Source organism: Anneissia japonica, unplaced genomic scaffold, assembly GCF_011630105.1.
Source record: "Anneissia japonica isolate Jap-2015-1 unplaced genomic scaffold, ASM1163010v1 scaffold287579_len849171_cov184, whole genome shotgun sequence".
NCBI classification, from domain to species: domain Eukaryota; kingdom Metazoa; phylum Echinodermata; class Crinoidea; order Comatulida; family Comatulidae; genus Anneissia; species Anneissia japonica.
The window spans coordinates 402,395-421,313 of NW_022755335.1; the positions used below are offsets into that span (position 1 = coordinate 402,395).

Consider the following 18,919-nt stretch of genomic DNA (forward strand, 5'->3'; position numbering starts at 1 on the left):
GTTTAGGGGCGGGCGGTGAATGTCTTGAACGTTTCATGAATGAATTGGACAATTTTCTACTAGACCTGGCCTTTTAGTCTAAGGACTGGCTGTGGAATAGTATATTGTAATGATTATTTTGCATTCACTAGGGCCTAGTCTGTGCCCGATCGTCTGTCACCCCACCCATACAGTGGACGCCATCCAGGGTGATTCCCTTCCAAAACGGCCACCAATGTGTGTATGTGTATGGAACGCCGGTGACGCATGCACAATTATTAATACAATACCGCTCGCTAAATAGTAATAATAATACAAAGGATTCGAGTTAATTTGGCCCCAGTCAACTCGGCCTTTTTTTCATTTATATCTAATGATTAATAAAGCATATTACATTATTAGTCCTACATAGACCTACTATATATAAAATCTGAATTAGAATAAAAGGATACATTAAAAATAAAAATATAGTGCAATTAAAAGACATACAATGATTGTTAGATGATATTGATTACTTTAACGTAATTTGGTATCTATTATAGAGTATTCCATAACGTTGCAGCAGCTACATTCAGTGCCTGTCTCTTATACACATCTAACCATGACAAAATCTTGTGCATAATAAAGTAAAATTAAAATAGCCTAGGCCTGCCTCTAATAATATTTGTTACTGTAGGCCAAATTCTGAACCAACTTGGTCTATACCAAACCTACTTAGCCTAGGCCTATGCCAAACCGACTTGGCCTATGCCAAATCAAACATTTAACAATTATACTGTACTGCATTGTGCATGCGTCACCGGCGTTCCATACACATACACAAATTGGCGACTGTTCTAGAGGGCAGCAGCTGTAGGTAGCGGCTGCTTCAGGCCTAATTTGGCATACTTGTATTTTGGTATGAGAAAATTTATTAATTAAAAAATTCAACATTTGTCCTTTTTTGCATGGTGATAATCGTTAATTTCGTTAAACATGTACTAGGCCAAAGCCTAGCTTGTTTTTATTTTGTATACTTACTATTAAAACAGTCTACAACAAGATTAAGATTTATCACTACTGACAATTATTCCTTGGAAACAGCTGATTCTTGAGCACAATTCATCAAAACTTACTTTATTTAGGACTAGACCTAGGCCTACTGTAGCTGTCCCCAGACCTAATTTGGTAAGTTCTAAATTAGACATGAGCCTATTTATTGTGTCTTTTTGTATTTTAATAGTAAAAGAAATGAAATGAATATAGGTCCAGTCTATTCTAGCCCACTATAGAAACACAATCTACCTAGCTAGGGCCTATCTTCTCTTGTCATGTGGGAGACTAATATTCTGGAACAGTTCTGTAACTGCTTTTTTCACCTTAGGTAATCAAACATTTAATTGTAACTATGTCATGGGTTTTCCTGCATAAGTTCATCATATTTTCTACCACTAAATCTTTTATATTTCAGAGAACTTTCAACGTTATGCTGGTTTTGGAATCGGTATTGCGAGTCTACTAACCGAAAATGTTTTGTCTCATCCACTGATTGCTTTCAGGAGACAATGTCAGGTAGCTGCCTATTCATTATTTATTGTATTTTTAAGTTAGGCAAGTTTAACTGTATTTTAAAATTTAATCAAATGTGTGTGTACCACAACTGGAAATCAATGCCTTTGAATTCAGCAGGCATTGAAATAAGAAAGTTGATATATAAATATATAAATGAATTATCATGTATTTGATGATGATAAGTTACTTTCTAGGACTGTATGGAAGATAAAATTAAGCCACTGTTTGTATGATGAACCTTAATATTTTTAAACCATTAAGTATTGGGTTCAACCAAATATATTTTCTTTATTCATAGTGAATTGACATTGTTAACAGTATTTTTTTTTCATAATAATAATAATAATATGTTAGACGTATATAGCACTTAACACCAACAAGGCCTCTAAGCGCTTCACATTATTACCCCCAGTTATTGGATTAAATGCATATGGAACACAAACTTAAGCTCCCTGGGGGAGTATTCCATAACGTTACAGCAGCTACATTCAGTGCATTTTGGCATTTAACCCTACCTGGTACCCATTTATACTCCTGGGTGGAAAGAAGCAATGCAGATCAAGTGCCTTGCCCAAGGACACAAGTGGAATGCACAGTGAGGGGAATGAAACCCCGACCTTGAGGTTGGGAAACCAAATAGTTCCCACTGCGCCTAACCACTTCCACTTTCATCCATGGCATAACAATTAACATTAGCCTTTGGTCGTTTTAGGTCAATTGTCAGAGCTTTCGCTATCACCTGACTCCATTCACTGTCATCCAAGTTATGACCACTCTGCAAGGAAATCAGGTACAGTATCGAAAGTTATGATTAGCTGATGGTTAATAAGTGACACTATTTATTTGTGCATGCAAATCAATCTTTTAATAAGAAACTACATAACAATAAATATAGTTTAGTTTCCAAAATATAGGAAAAAGGATATATATTTTTATTGGTCCAGAAATTGCTATGGAAATTTGCTTTCCATTGGCACAAGACAATTGATAAGTTTACAAAAAACATAAAAAAAACAATAGTTAAAACCATGGTTTAAATATAGACAGATGCACTGACATAACTTAAAAGCATGCACAATAAAAGCAAATTAAAAAAGCAAGCAAGCTGTGCCCTATAATATTCTAAAACTTAGTTTGTCATTTTTATATTTTTTATCTCCCATCATATTTTCACTACAAAATTTTGCTTTTTTCATAGGGATTTACAGCATTATGGAAAGGCATTCCAAGTACAATAATGGTGCAGGGCCTTGGTATGGTGACAGAGACTGTAATCAGTGAAGTAACACCATTTCCAAAGTAAGAGCATTATTTTGATCATATATTTGTTAACTTTGGCAATAAATTTATACCAATTAGGTTCTGAGTTTAGTTGGTAAAGCATTTTTTAGGAAGTGGCTATTGTTACACCAGTTTTGAACTTATTCCTAATGCTGATTGGTTAGATGGATGTTATTGCCCTAATTTGTGATACAATAACATCCAATCACTGATTGAGCCTCAACCCCACATTTTTATTCATGTTTAAATATGTCATGCAGATGAGTATTTGCTACAAAAATTCATTACATAATAGTTGTTATGATTTTGATAATAAATTTTATTTCAGAGATATACATTCACAAAGTTCATTGAAGCAATTTGCAGGTCATGTGATACTGAAAGTAATCAGCAGTGTCATAACCCTGCCAGTGTATGCTGCTAGTCTTGTGGAAACAGTTCAGGTAATTTCAACAGAAGAATTATAACATAGATATAAACTAGAAGACATATAATAAATCAAGATAATATGGCAGTGCAGTTTATAACCTAATGGTTTGAGACTGGAAATGGTCATGTTGATGTTGTCATTGGGCAGGATAATATATCTATGTTTGAGTACTTAATCCAACAGCAAAAATAAGATATTATGTGGTTTTCACAAAGATATGATTATATTATGATTGAATTTTAATGTTTTTAAATTCAAACAACAGTTACTCAGATAAAATTAGATTCCTACCTCAGAATTTTCAATCATAATTCCACCAACGCAGATGAATTCTTATGAATTAATGTTCTGTTAATTTTCAGAGCGAAATTGCAAGTGAACGCCCAGGACCTTTTGATTGCCTCCGTGAGGGATTTTGTCGCGTGACTGGCTGGGGCGTGCCACATACAGCACGTATGATGCCTCTACTGTCACTTGTCGTACCAGCAACAGCCACAACTCTTGTGCGATATATTCTCACCTCAGCAATCCAATATACAACGCTATATTTTATCCATCAACATCAGCGTAAGAAGTACATGGAAAAGAATGATGGAACACCTCCCGCCAGATCCATGCTAGATGCCTACTTTCCTGAACTATTCTCAGCTTTTACAGGACATTTTATCGTTGATATGGCCTTATTTCCTGTTGAAACTGTCCTCCACCGATTACTGCTCCAAGGGACGAGAACAATTATAGATAACACGGATGACGGATTGTCAGTTCTTCCAATCACCACTCAGTATTATGGATTTTGGGATTGTTTTACTGTCATACATTATGAGGAGGGTGTGTCTGGATTCTATAAAGGTTTTGGAGCGCTTTTACTGCAGTATGCAATCCATGCGGTAATTCTCAAGTCAACAAAATTTGTATACACAAAGTTAGCAGAGGAGTTTGGTATGGACAAATCATGAGTTCTATTCCAGAATTTTACATGAATTCCAAGATTGAACACCAAAGTTACAACTATGAAAATCGAACAGTGCAAGATTGTTTTGCTTAGACTACTTTTATTAAAGAAATTTATGAGGTTGAAGTACTAAAAATACAGTACAATAAAATACATTATAAAGTCACTTGACAATATTTAGTCCATTGCATAAACAGCTAATCATGTTGGGAAAGATAACATTTTATTAAAATAAAATTAGAATATATTTTTATGTAATCAATTTGTAATCAAATTTTTTGGTCATGTTAAACATGTGGAACTATTAAAATTTCCTTTAATTTTAATATTTTTAACATAATGATAATTAATATTTTGATTTTGTATGGATTATTTGTTATTAATTATTCTGGTTTATTGGTCATTATGTTATTATTGACAATGACTGAATAACTTACAAGTAAACAACTAAAAAGCTGGTGTTGTGTTCCAACAAATCACTAAAAGAGTGTGAACATTATAGTATAATAAAGATGCATTACAATTTGGTTTTAATGTTGCATTCATGAATAAACCCATAGTTGGTGATTTGAGTGCCCAATTCTGAATCCGATATGACATGCCAGAAATGAATTGTGTAAATTTATAAATAAAAAAATGTATTACAATTTTATTTGAATTTATAAAGATAAAAAAATCTTTATATAATTTTGTTTTATCTATAAAAAAAATTATAGTTAATCATCTAGGAGTTACCATGTACTATGTTATAATTTCAACATTTTATTGTTTGTATTATCTACCCCTTGGATATAGATACTGTAGGTTTCAGAATACAACATTGTACAATTGTGTGTTTATTTGGATGTGCACATATTCCTGGCCCTATTCTTATTAGTCAGTTGTTAAGTTTAATTCAAATGTTCATGGGAAAGGTAGTTTATGGGAGTTTAGTCTGTGTTGGCCTGGGTAAATGGGTACCTCTAGAGATGCTAATTTTCCATGTACAGTACAGTATTTGTAATACAAGTTGCAGAATTTTATTGAACTGGACAGTATGTGAAGCTGTAGAAGACATTTAGAAAACACTACATACAGTATGCCAGGATATACAGTATGCCAGGATATACAGTATGCCAGGATTGGAGTTGGATAGCTGGAATAGCTTGGTGGATACCCCTTTATTGGTCCTCGAAATTTGAGCTGGGCCCCTGGGGACCCGCATTGCCTTCCAACTACAACATTTGTCCTTAACTAACACATGTCCTTAACCCACATAACTTTCAATATAAGGTTTATTCGAGGAGCCTAGCTAGCAGACTCCAATTAAAATCAGGCACTTGCAGGGTTTGAACCAAGGTCTTCAGCACAAGAAGCAAAAACAATTACTCCTGGCCACTTGCTCAGCTCTAACCGAGGTAAAACCCAGTCACAGCTGGGAGTATTTTTTTTCTGCCACAAATGAAAATCCATCCTTTAACTGGCAAGTTCCTTGCAGTTATGTGAAAAGAACAAATAAATAAGGTTAATTAATTTTATTGAATGGTTGCTGTTTTAATGATGGAAGAATTCATCAGGTGACTCATACAGTAAAATATTGATTGTAGTTAATACTGAAAGGTCCACTGATTAATCTCAGATAAGATAGTATAATACATACTGCAAGTATCGAAATGCACGCCATCGTGTTGGGATTCAATATTTCGACATTAATTATGTCATCATGATGACATAATTAATGTCGAAATATTGAATCCCGACACGATGGCGTGCATTTCGATATTTACTGCAAGTATCGAAGTTTCGATACTTGCAGTATGTATTATACTGTAGTTAATACTAGTTAATAACATTTATGAAAATTATACAAAAATGGTGTGAATCCATTACATACTATACAAAATGTTAAATTTGGTAATTATTTGGTGCTTTAATTATATATTGATGCTAGTATATGACATTCATTTTGATTGGCTTATGTTACTGGACTACAACACATGGTCCGTTGCTCTATACTCCTGCTAGACCACACATTTGCAATATTGTGATGATACAGAGATTACAACATACTGTAATTAAAAATACATTTTAAGATTGTCATTGTGTTTGTTTTAAATTTGCTGTTAATTATTAATTTAATATTATATGATGAATCAACACAACATCAATTTGAAGATTCAAATAATATTTAAGCATATATAAGCTTGATATTTCATGCCAATGGCGGATCCAGGGATTTGAAATAGAGAGGGCCCACAGAGAGACTTGAGAAATTTAGAGGGAATCCCCTTCTGCTTGCTCTGCAAGTGGCAAGGATATTGATTCCTTAATAAAAATCATGTATTGCACTCTGGCGGTTAACTAACAAGTGATAACGCATCATCATAAAATACAGGCTAGTCAACAAATAGACATTACCTTCAGTACCCTAAAGCATTGCCATGGCAACCAAGCTGGTATCATCACTCGAGGATTATGCTCAACTGAACACGAATTACTACTAGATCCTCTCTCAACATCATTAATAAACAACTTGATACATATATATATTCTGCTTTTCATCAAGCCAACCAGGCATTTATACATGCACGTGACGTATTGAATGTAGCAGTCACATTGAACATTTTCAATGCTAGATGAGGTAGGAATCTGTTGCCATTAATATTAAATATGTTATAATTAAATACTGCCCTTTTCCCTAACATCCAAGCATTTATTCATGACACTACATGTAGTGGTCTTGCTGAACATGCATTACAATGTGAGAATCTGCTATCATGGGAGAAATTTATAAACTCCCGGGAGCATTCCTAGTCATGCTTGCAATTTAATTCCAATATATTCAATGCCACATCATTCTACCATGTACCCAATGATGGCGCCAGAAATTTGCTGACAATTGGTACAACCTCTCCGTCGGAAGAGTCCGGGCCAAGAGACAAAGCCGCCGTCGACGGCAGGAATAAAAACTCCCTTGAAGGGTTCACCGGGAGAGCTCTTATGGCTTGGTATGGTCCAACGTGTGCTTTTATATATAGGGATTGGCAATCAAAATAACGTGATTCGGATAGGCAAATTATAATTATTTTTTAAATTTTTGATCTGACGACCTAGTCATGATTCTGACGAAAGGGGGTTCAGGCTTGTTGTCCAACAGGGGTAATTTCCCCTGCTGACGCAATGTGCCCCGCTGGCGCCAACACTGCACATACCCATATAGACTTCTGGGTTGACAGAGACAAACGCCTTGCCCAAGGACACAAGCAAAATTCAGATAAAGCTTTGAGCCTCCGTCCTCCCGGATGGGAGACTGAAATGCAACCGCTTCGCCAACCACTCCCACTTGTAGTGATATTTAAGAAACACGATACAAACAGATACTGTATGTTCTATGTGATGGTAATGCTTTTATTATCAGTCAATCAACTGTTATAACTGTGGAGTAAATATATTCACTACCCATACAATACCGCAATATTAAAATATATTTAAATCATTTATCATGAAGATACATACTCTACGATACAATTACAACTGATATCTATACACTTGCTCGACTGAACTTATATTACATTTTTTTATTTTGTCCAATCAATATCAAATAATAATTCATTCAATAAATTCACCAAAAACTCTAGAATTAAAAACTCTTCTGATATACCATAGCTATCAAGAACTAGATCAGTTCGTTTAGAATCACATGATCCATCTACACTAATAGAAATAAAACATGAATTTCTTGTGTTATTTCACAATAATCTGGTGGCGTACCTATTTTATATAGTTTTAAATGGACAGATAATCTATGGCTTTACTTTCTCAAGGCAGACTGAAGTTAAAATTGTATTTAATCACAGCAACTACTGGTAATAATTATTATTAATGTTTATTTAATGATACTTATGAATAATTATGTACCTACCTACCTACTGAATAGCCACATTTTTTAATAAGCTGCTGGATGGTTCTTACACAAGTTTACACACAGTTAATGTAAAATCATTTTATATATTTAGTAAAAACCTTACTGACAGTAACTAATTAATATTCATTTATATTAATATTTATGTTCCTCATGAATAGTAATGATAGATATTAGATAAATATATTTTATGCATAAATGCTAAGGATCTTTGACTAACTGAAAATGAAACCTGTTTAAACATGTACAAGCCAATGGGGGAGAAAATCTTTTTTACTGAAGTCTGTCAAGAAATTAAAAGAAATATACTTACTAAATACATTTTTTTGTGTGTGTTATGTACATTTGTTCCAATGTTTTACAGTTACCACCTCTTATTACATCTGTAAGTGTCACCTAAAACCAGATGGATTTTCAAATAAATTACTTTTAGAATTGCATGCCCCTTGATGCAACCCACCGATGCATGGGCTTCACAAGAGATGAACTTTTCATATTAATTATTATTATCCACTTATATATAAATGTGCCAACGAATACTTTAATGAGATGTCAAACTTGAGGGCAAAATCAAAGCTAACTAAACTGTCTTACTTTCAAATATCATGCAATATGTATCCCAAAGTTGCTTTAGATAAGAATCAATGGTCAGAAATTCAGAGGCCGGCCACCAAGTACAAGCTTGAAAATTTATCAAACACTGGGCTGCCAACCCCACAATAACTACCACCTCAACAAAACAGTATAACAAGATATAAGATACAAGAAAAATACAATATCAATATAATATTAACAAAATAATAATAATAAAGTGCCCTGTCGATTGAATATATCTCTAGGCACTTCACATTAAGTCTTAAACTATATGGTGAATGCTCTGCCGGACACTACCATCCTGTTATTTTACTAAAGCATACAATAATAATAAGCCAATTGTAGAATCTAGCTAAATTAGTACAACAAAAATATCAATTATAACAATAATAATAATAATACATTTTTAATACATTATGAGGCTGTTAGGTGAGAATTTTTTTATACCTTGTTTAGCAACTCACCACCTGCCACTAATGGCGATTTCAAATAAAAATAAAAATTTATCTTGGGCCAATTAGCGTACCCGCCGCCACAAAAAAATATAAAAGTTTTTCTTTATTTTTATTACGCCCACCACTGCCTTGAAATCTCCAAAAATAAGATATATATATTTCTTCCTAATTATATAAATTTAAAGCATTTAACCATCCCATTACTACACTGTTTAGATTCACCAATAAAATTTTATTTATTTTCTATTGTGTATGTTTTTCTGCAAAACTTAACCCTTTCCAGTCGTATGGCATCGTGAAGATGCCCTCTTTGACCATACTTTATAGCGAGGGGCGTTGTACGTACACCCTGTACAGATTTCATGATAATTATTTCATAGCTAGGCTGCCCTCTATAGAATTTTTTGAGAGTGATGTAGGAGTATTTCTGTAGAGGGCCTCTTGTATTCAGACCAAATAAAAAGCCTGTGCCCAGTAAAAATCCGACATTTAGTGTAGATGATGTAATTTCCCAGATTTGGTACAGCCCCAGGCAATGGTAATGGGGCAGACTGGAAAGGGTTAATTGCTAAATGAAAAACCAAAAATTAATTTTTATTCTGACCTCCTTTGACGATCTTTAAAAATAAGTTCACAAAACAAGGTATAAAAAAAATCTCGCCTTATTTACAGTATAAACTTGTACTAAAAAAAAAATAATACATACTATACATCATACCAACAACAGTACAATAATCAACAGAGGTATATCAATATTAAATACTGGAATAATTGAAAAAAAATAAAGAAATGAACTATAACCTATATTAATAATAAAAATAAATTTAAAAAAACTCATTGTGTAGATATTATAATTAATTACGATACCACTATACATAACGATCATTTTGTTTCTGGTTAACACAAAGAAAATTCTTCAAAATAAATTTTTTGAATAACAAAGATAAAAGTAGCAATCATTTCAATAAAAGGAAGAGTAATAATACTACATAGAACTCTTACAATAAAACTAATAAGTACAACTATAAATACTGTATAATAATGGTATTTAATAAAGATATCAATACATACCAAAGTACTCAAAATATTGTTATCAACATTGAGATTTCAATTTAAAACACATCAAAATATCATCAAAGATATATCAATGGTAAAGTTAAGTAACTTTATTTGGTCCTATTTGTGTAGCTAGGAAATTTGAATTAGGCCTGGACCAACCCTCAGCAATAGCAGCACAGGAACCCTTCTGGTGATAAACAACTCTCTGTGTTTTCTTAGTGCCAACTCAGACAGCGTCGTACGACGCAGCTCGACGAGATTTGTTGTCGCGTAGGGTCTGTGTGAGTTAAACGCAGACGCGATGGTGTGCGTCGGGGGCAGTCGCGTCGTAGAATATTAAACATGTTTAATATTTCTCACGATGGCTCAAGACTGTCCCTGACGATGAATCGCGTCGGGCTGAGTCGTACGATGCTGTCTGAGTTGGTCTTTAGTGTACTGTGTTTTATAAAGCTTAGTTTCCATATAGTGCTACACACTAGCACTGCCAGTTGCCGGCAATTATGAATAGACTGGTCAAATCCAAGGGCTTCCTGATTGTGACACCTACAGTCTAGCAATTTTATGAAAACCAGTTTTAAGTTAAAGATATTAAGATAACAATGTATATAAAGATATGTACATTATCTTCATGTTAAAAATTTAATAAACTATTTAATAATAATGTACAAAAGCATGTACTTAATATACAGCTGTCAATGTACTTAATTATACCAATATACTTGCAAGTATCAATGTACCAATATTATAGTACCTTAAAGATATCTAAGCAAAAAAAAATGTACTTATAGATATCGATGTACTTAAAAGATTACAGTATGTAAAGATGTACCTAAAAACATACTAGATATCAGTGTACTTAAAGATTAAACAAATGTACTATAACCATTAATATACTTATATATTAATGTATAATTCAGGTATCTTTGTACTTACTAACAACACTCTAATATATATTCCACATTTCCTTATAATTTTATTTTTATCCAAACATTATCAATAGGAATGTGAAAATACAATATACAATCTTCTTCAAAAATCCAATGTAATAATTCTATTAACCTTAATACATTTCTGTGGGATTCAGACTAGACACATGTTTACCATAGCACCTACCATGCAAAAAACAAAAACAAAAATTACTGTTGAATAAAAAAAATCAAATCATAGCTACTGAATTATATATATATATATATTTATGTACAAGCAAACATTAGTTCTAAAAATAGTTGCTTCTATTGGATTCAAAATACATTAATATCTGTACTGTAAAAGCTTCTTCAAGATGAAAGTGTAATAAACCAAGCATTTAACAATCATTTACGACAATAAAATACCATCATAGTCTGCTGAGCAGACTTGCCTTTCCATGGCAAAATATCTTCAGTAGACTTTTAGAAGGGTATATGCAGGTGAAAAGGAAACATTATACAGTATTATGGAATGCAACAATTAGTTACCTACTCATGAGCTACAATATTTTTCAAGCGTACCATTTGGCCGGAGGGGGAATATATTTTAATCAACTACTTGGGATGAACTGCAGGCTGACTAGGAATCGTATGTTGGAAAATTGCATTATGGGATAGGAATTGCAAATTGCAAGGGATGACAAAAGCAAGATGAATATATTGGAGGAATTGCATAACATTACTTGCCTCAATGTAACCTAACGATATGACATTTCCATTAAAAAAAGAAATGCATTTATGCTGTAGAATTTCATTTATATTTATATTATGTCTGTGAAGTAGGTTTTACTAAAATTTCGTTTCAACCATATCTTGAATCAATATAAATATAATTTCCAATCATCTTGTAAATTTCCCCTTGACAAGCATCAGGGTCATTATTAATACAACTAAAGAGCTGCCTGCAGTCTGTATACAATCCATCTGAACCTGTGCAATGAACTGCAAACTAACACTTGCAATACATCTCAAGTAAATGTGCAGAAATATTCAACAAGAGACTAATAAACAACATACACTTAGATTTATCAATGTCTATAAAACCTTAGTATGTACACCAACCAAACTTAGTGTAATTTCCTACCAACAGTATTAATCAATAGCTGATTGGTTAATAAGATACCCAATTGGCAAGGGGCACTGGCAGGATCTTGACATTATCATATGTTCACTGCTTAAAACAAATCCTCTTATCACTACACAATGTGCATTTGTAAAGCATGCATCAATTAAACTATATTTTGTCAAAATTGGTAGCAGATTTATTATAGTGTTGGCTAATGGGACAATGTCCTCAAGGGGAACACCACTCCAAAGAATAGCATAACTCTCAAATAAAGCCTCATCCTCCACGCATAGTACCTCGAGTGGAATGACATCCTCAAGCTTTACACTATTATTATATATGACACTGCCCGCAAATAGAGCATCATCGTAATAAAAACACTGCCCTCAAGTTATACAATGCCTTCAAGAATCGATTTTAAGTGAAGTGTTGCAGTTTCATTTGTGTGTTCTGGTGTAAGTTAATGTGCAATCTTAGTGTATAGCATGGTAGATATCACATGACAAAATCAATCACATGATAGACATAGGACTTGAACACCATGTCACATGATCACTCATTGTTTTTTTACTTCCACTGAAAAACAGAAAAAGAAAAACATTTTAAGCAATTTAATGTCATGCTGTAGAGGGGAACAGATAGGATTAAGAACTGAGGTTGACTTAGTTTTATTGAAAATAAATTCCATTCTGAAAATGGTGGGCTTTCTTTAATGTGATCTGAAATTTTAAAATAAATAAATACAAAGAGGAACAAGCTAATCATTTGCTTTTAAAATAACATCATTCCATCTACACTTCACCTTCAAGTACACCTTACCCCCTCCCCCACCCAACACCACATGGCATACAAATGGAATGATTGATTGACTGATCATGCAGCAGAGCACTCACTACATAATAATTTCTTGATGACTGAACACATACCCTTTATTTTATGTCAAGGCACTTAACTATTATACCATGGATCCGCTTAAGGTACATATTTGTAATTATCTTGATCAAGCTCATTTTGAAAGTTAACATTCTTTAAGTAGCTTTTGATTGCATGACAACATAATGCCATCACTAAAAAGTCATCTGTGCATATGAGAACGTTGTTGTGTCATGTAAATTCTAGGACGCAGTTCAGCACAAATATATATCGTCGCTCCCATCACGAAGTAACACAATCAAAGTAGATAGTGTTAGTTTGTGAAATCAAGAAAGCACGTCAAAATACGCGCTGCTGTTGTTAACGACTTTTTGTGTGGAAAAGAATACAAAAGTGCTTGACAACCAATACATGCTCATTTTGACGCGCTACTGTGATTTCATGAACTAACACAATCTACTTTGATAGTGTTAGTTCGTGATGTGAACCACGATATGTTGTGCAGAGAACGAAGGATGGTCACAGATGGTTGAATCAATTCTAGCGTTATGTCGTCACGTAAATGACCAAAACCATTATACCACATCATCTTACCTATTCTTAATCATTTCCATTTTCAGAGTGATTATTAGTACCTTCTTCTGAGATTTTTCGTTCTTTTGCTACCCGACTAAAACACTCTAACATATATTTGAACTGAAAAATATAATCATGTTTCCTATATTTTAACATTTGAAATTAACGAAAGTTTTTAATATTTAAAATATTGTTACATTCAGTAGAGGAATCTACAAGAAAAATGTCTGTACTAGGTTTAGGTTACAAGATGGAATAAAGTCGTATGAGATGGTACAATTAATATAAGATAATCAAGAGTGAAAAATAAAATTATATTAATAAGACCGTACAATTATATTATTTAGAAAATATAGATGATTATACAAAATCATGATAAACAAATTAAATTTTAATATAAATATAAATTTATATAATTTAAATAACAAGCATTCACAATGATTTATGAAATAACAATTGTACAAAAGTTTGGAATTTCAAGAGACTGAAATTTAAATATGTGTACAATAAAATAGAGGTTCAAACTTACATATTGTGTGTGAACTTTGACCCATCTTGGCTTCTTCCCCGTCTTCTCATATTCAAATGTAAAGGCCATTGCTTCGTCATCATATTCAAACTGCTTGATTTCCGTCCACTTGAATGTGGGCACTTGCTCCTAGTGATGTAATGATAGTGGATAATTAAGTCTGCTTGAAATGTCTTATGAAAATTTTATAATTTGTCGTCAGTTCCTCCATCATCACTAACAATACCATCAAATGAGACAGTTCTCATTGTCATCATGAACACCGATGTTGCCACCATCATAATTATCAGTATCACAAGCTTTGGCAACATGTGTGGATTTATTCAGAAAATCGTGGAAACTTCGCTTGTAAAGGATTCATATTTTTAAATTATGACTGCATAAAACCTGCTATACATAACTACAGTAAACTTCATTATACAATCTAAATTTATATCAATGTCTGCCTCTTATCTCACACCAATAAAGTAGGTTTACCCAGTTACAAGAGAGAGAGAGAGAGAAAAAAATAGCTTTGCATATAAATGTAGTTTATTACTCAAAACATGAGGACCCCTGTTGGATAATCCAAAACCTTTTTACCACTGTGCCCCAAGCTCTCACATTAAAAATTGTGCTACCTAAAAGCAAAACTGGTTATGACTTTCTAAATAAGAGACATTTTTTGCTAATAAACATTAACTGCATTTCAAAGCAACATAATTCACTGTTGCCATACTGAAGTGAGTGAACATAAACAAATCTAATTCAAACCACTGAAATTTTACAACTCTTATCATTCAACAGTGATTCAAATCACCACTTTAAATTGTGACGTCTAACCTATGTATCTTGTTAAATCCAAATAAAATAGAAACACCTCCTCATACAATCTGATAACCGCCGTCAGATAGCATGCACGTACAAAACATTTAACTAATTGTAGTGCAAAGCAGAAAAAGTAATTAATATTTCAACAGATAAAGTAGTGAAATGTGAAATATTTTTGTGAGATTTTGCAGAATATTTGCAATATTTTGCATGATTTTATTAAGACATTCATGATATTTTCATATATATTGAAAGGTCAAAAAAATACTGTCAATCTTAAGCCATAACTTTAAAACCAAATTTCAATATTTTTAAATCCATTCTATTAACTGACACATACAATTTTTATATTCTCTTCTTTACATCTCTCTTATTTTACCTGCGAAAACTTAAAGCCAGGCTCTGGAGAAAAAAAAATGTTTTTATGTTGTACAACTGATTTTTCTAAAACACAAAAATGTGTTCAACAAAAAACTTGGAAATGGTTATTGATATACAGATTTTTAAATATTTAAAAACTTAGCATATAAAGTTTTTTTCCCTTTTTTAAAAATAGTATTTTGAACCTTTAAATACTTCAGTATTTGATCCTTTTAAACAAGAAAATATATGTTCATAGAATTTGTTATTTATGTTCTAATTAAATAAAATAAATCAATTAGGAATTTTTTTTCCAGATTTTACAGCAAAGTGAGGTTTTCAATATGTTTGCGACAGTGTAAAATGTAATATGACCGCAAAAGCAGCTAGAAATGTTCAAGGAACCTGCAAGTCAATATATAATTATGAGATATTTGTGAGAAATGCAAAATATTGCTCAGACAATTATGTTTGCAACTTACCTCAATGACTCCGTCTTCCGTGCAAGCTTGTAACCTGAAGGTATCAAGGCTGATGATTGGAATGACGTGCCCACTCTTGCGGGCATCGCAGGGGCAGTGTGGAAATTCAAGTTCACCGTAGCCTTTACATTGCCGCGCAACTTTTAAATACTACAAATAAATTGTAACATAATGTTAACAAAAATTACAGAAGGGTGAAGAAATGTAAGTAGCAAGTGATGAAAAAAAGTGAGAAAAAAAACCAAATAATTAATTAGGTAAATACAAAAGCTTAAATAACATACCTGTAGCTTTTGATCATTTTCCTGAAATTTTTTAAGGTCACTAAGGTGGTTTCCTGGTTTGATCCTTTCTTTACTCACATCATCAACAGCCTTTAGAAACAAAATCATTTGTAATCAGTAAGTAAAATTTCATGAAAAAGCTTGAAAATATAATATTACTATTAAACTAAATATTACTAAAAAACAAAATAAGTGATGCAATAATTGTAAAATTTTTGGTAGCTTTCGAATAGCACTTATTTGAAAAACCTGTGCTATTACAAGTTATTGGACTGTTTACAGTATCTAACTTTATTCAAAATTATACAGAATCCTGCACTTTCTGTTGAACAGTGCATTGTACATGTAGGCCTGTCTAGCAATGTAGATATTAATTCATATGTAGGAAATCTGATATTACCAAATATATCATGTTGGGTAATACAAACTCTTGATTAAGCACCACAATGTTAGAATTCTACCTCTAATAAGTGCCAAAGGAACTTGAGAGTTGCACTTAGCAAAAAATCATGTATGGTATGGAGCCTAATAATTACTCATGCTAATTAGCAAGCAACAAGCATCAAAATAGCAATAGTTGAACATGCCACGACAACCATGTTACTAATTAATATTTATCAACACTGACACGTCAATCATTAACATTGCCATGAAAACCTTAATAGGGGGACAACATCGCCTTGATGATAGTCATTAATATTTCAATGGGAATGTTCAACAAGGCAATTATAAAATTTTCGAAAGAAATATTTTATTATGTAAAAAACTGAAAATAAATGGGCTGACATCACTGACGTTCTGTTGCCACTGTTGCCATTACCACTGCTTCCATTCTAACTTAGTGAGGATGTTTTTTTTTTTTTTGCTTCCTATTCTAATTAAATATTAATAATTTACTTATAAACATAATTTTTAAAAAAGCAATCCATTAGAGGTTAGTTTAATCTCAACACATTTATAAGTTTGTAAATTTATAAAAAAAACAGCATAATAATTCAAATTCTTTATAAGAGACTGAGAACCTGATTAGTGAAACGTCACCCCATGACCCAGCTCCTAGTATTTGGATTAAAAAGGTTTGTCAATTTCATTATGATTAGGTATTAAGGTTGTTGTTATGGTGTTGTTATGTTCTGTGTTGTCGTACTTGCATGCATTATACACACTACAATTGAAGCTCATTTACTATGTGAAAGACATAATTGGAGTTAACGTAATTAGCATTAGCTATCTTATACTGACATAAAAAATACAGTATGCCCTAAAATGATATCACTGAATAATATTTATTTTATATATTTAAAATGGTAAATAATTTCGTTTTCTTTCTACTCCTTTGCCATTTATTTATCACTTGACATTCTTCTTCACAAAAATGTACTGTCATGTTACTACATGTGATGGATTATCATTTTCAAAAGCAGACTCCTGCTACTTCTCCAATTATGTTCCGCAAGACTTCACATAGCATATTCTTAGATAAATTGTCAGTTTTATGGTATAACACATATTTTATGGATATATTTTACAGATTAACAGTTATAGCCAGAAACACTTTTCATACAATTTCAATTTTTTTTTTTATATAACTCCACAATATTGCAAGCCAGACTTCTTACCATTTCATTTTGCTGTAGCTTATCTACAGGTCTAAAATACTTAGTATTTCTATAGTAGTAAAATATGTTGTTTGTTTATTTCAAAAACAAAATTTGAGTTTATGCTCAGATTTTCAAGTTAAAATATTATAGCGAGACAAACTTCACAATATTGCCAGCCAGACTTCTTACATTTGATTTTGCTACAGATTATCTACAGATTATCTACAGGCCTAAAACACTTAGTATTTCTATAGTATTAAAATATGTAGATTATGTAAAAAACAAAATTTGAGTATGCTCAGATATTTAAGCTGAAATATTACAGCGAGACTAAAGTGTGAATGCTTGCATTTTTAACAGCCATAGAAAGGATACATAAATGAAATTTAAATTAAGGCGTCATATCTAGTGAGAGGGCAACTTAAATCCTCAACACAATTTATAATCCTCCATGTCTCAGAGAGATTATAAAAATGTAATCATAGATTAATTTATTAATCTCTTACGCATGATATATCCTCTAGATTAGTTTAGTTTGATATTAATCAGGACTGTTAATGATAGCTGCTGATGTAAAGTATCCTTGTGTGGTTTTCTACATGGCAAGTAATAGCTTACATGGATTTACGTGGGATTAGATTTCTTACTCTGGTCAAACATATATGGATTAATTGTGTGTGTAAAAAAAACATGTATTCAATCTAGTAGAATTGAAAATTGTTGGGACTCTTTGGTGACATCAGCATTTTTCCCGACAGGTATTCCATAATTTCCCAGACGGGCCACTACACCTTGGTCGGGGCTAAGGTGGAAATATACATAATACATCCCGCAAAATACAATTAAAATAATATTTTAAAGAAAACTAGATACATTCTGACATTAGAGAAAAAAATGAATGTGAAAGTGAAGGTGAATAAAACTTACTAGTTAAAGCCCCATTCCCGGCAAAATTTCACTAAAAATTGACTTTTTTTTAGAAAATATGCATTTGCATTACTCCAATTTTTATAAATCATGGAAAAATATTGGCATGAATTTTAGTTTTACGCAAAAGAATAAAAAAAAAGAGAAATACAGACTATTTCTCATAAAATATTACCATTTTCTCGACGAATTCATCGTTAATAGGCAAATTCAGAGGTTGTAGATCGCATCCACT

The 18,919-nt window shown here is 32.4% G+C and overlaps 2 protein-coding genes across 2 annotated transcripts in view; one reads left to right on the forward strand and one right to left on the reverse strand.

The window, feature by feature from the left end:
• Positions 1-5,035, forward strand: part of LOC117123377 (solute carrier family 25 member 46-like) — a 5,347-nt gene extending 312 nt beyond the window's left edge. Inside the window, exons 2-6 of the mRNA XM_033269273.1 lie at positions 1,430-1,530; positions 2,243-2,320; positions 2,729-2,829; positions 3,140-3,254; positions 3,604-5,035. Of these exons, the coding sequence (XP_033125164.1) occupies positions 1,430-1,530; positions 2,243-2,320; positions 2,729-2,829; positions 3,140-3,254; positions 3,604-4,200 (992 nt within the window). The 3' untranslated portion in view covers positions 4,201-5,035. The remainder of the gene's footprint in view (positions 1-1,429; positions 1,531-2,242; positions 2,321-2,728; positions 2,830-3,139; positions 3,255-3,603) is intronic.
• A 2,524-nt stretch (positions 5,036-7,559) lies between these two features.
• LOC117123412 (sorting nexin-27-like) overlaps positions 7,560-18,919 on the reverse strand; it is a gene marked incomplete in the record, with an annotated part of 41,573 nt that continues 30,213 nt past the window's right edge. The window contains 5 exon segments of the mRNA XM_033269317.1: positions 7,560-12,818; positions 13,710-13,811; positions 14,221-14,349; positions 15,873-16,022; positions 16,157-16,246. Of these exon segments, the coding sequence (XP_033125208.1) occupies positions 13,716-13,811; positions 14,221-14,349; positions 15,873-16,022; positions 16,157-16,246 (465 nt within the window).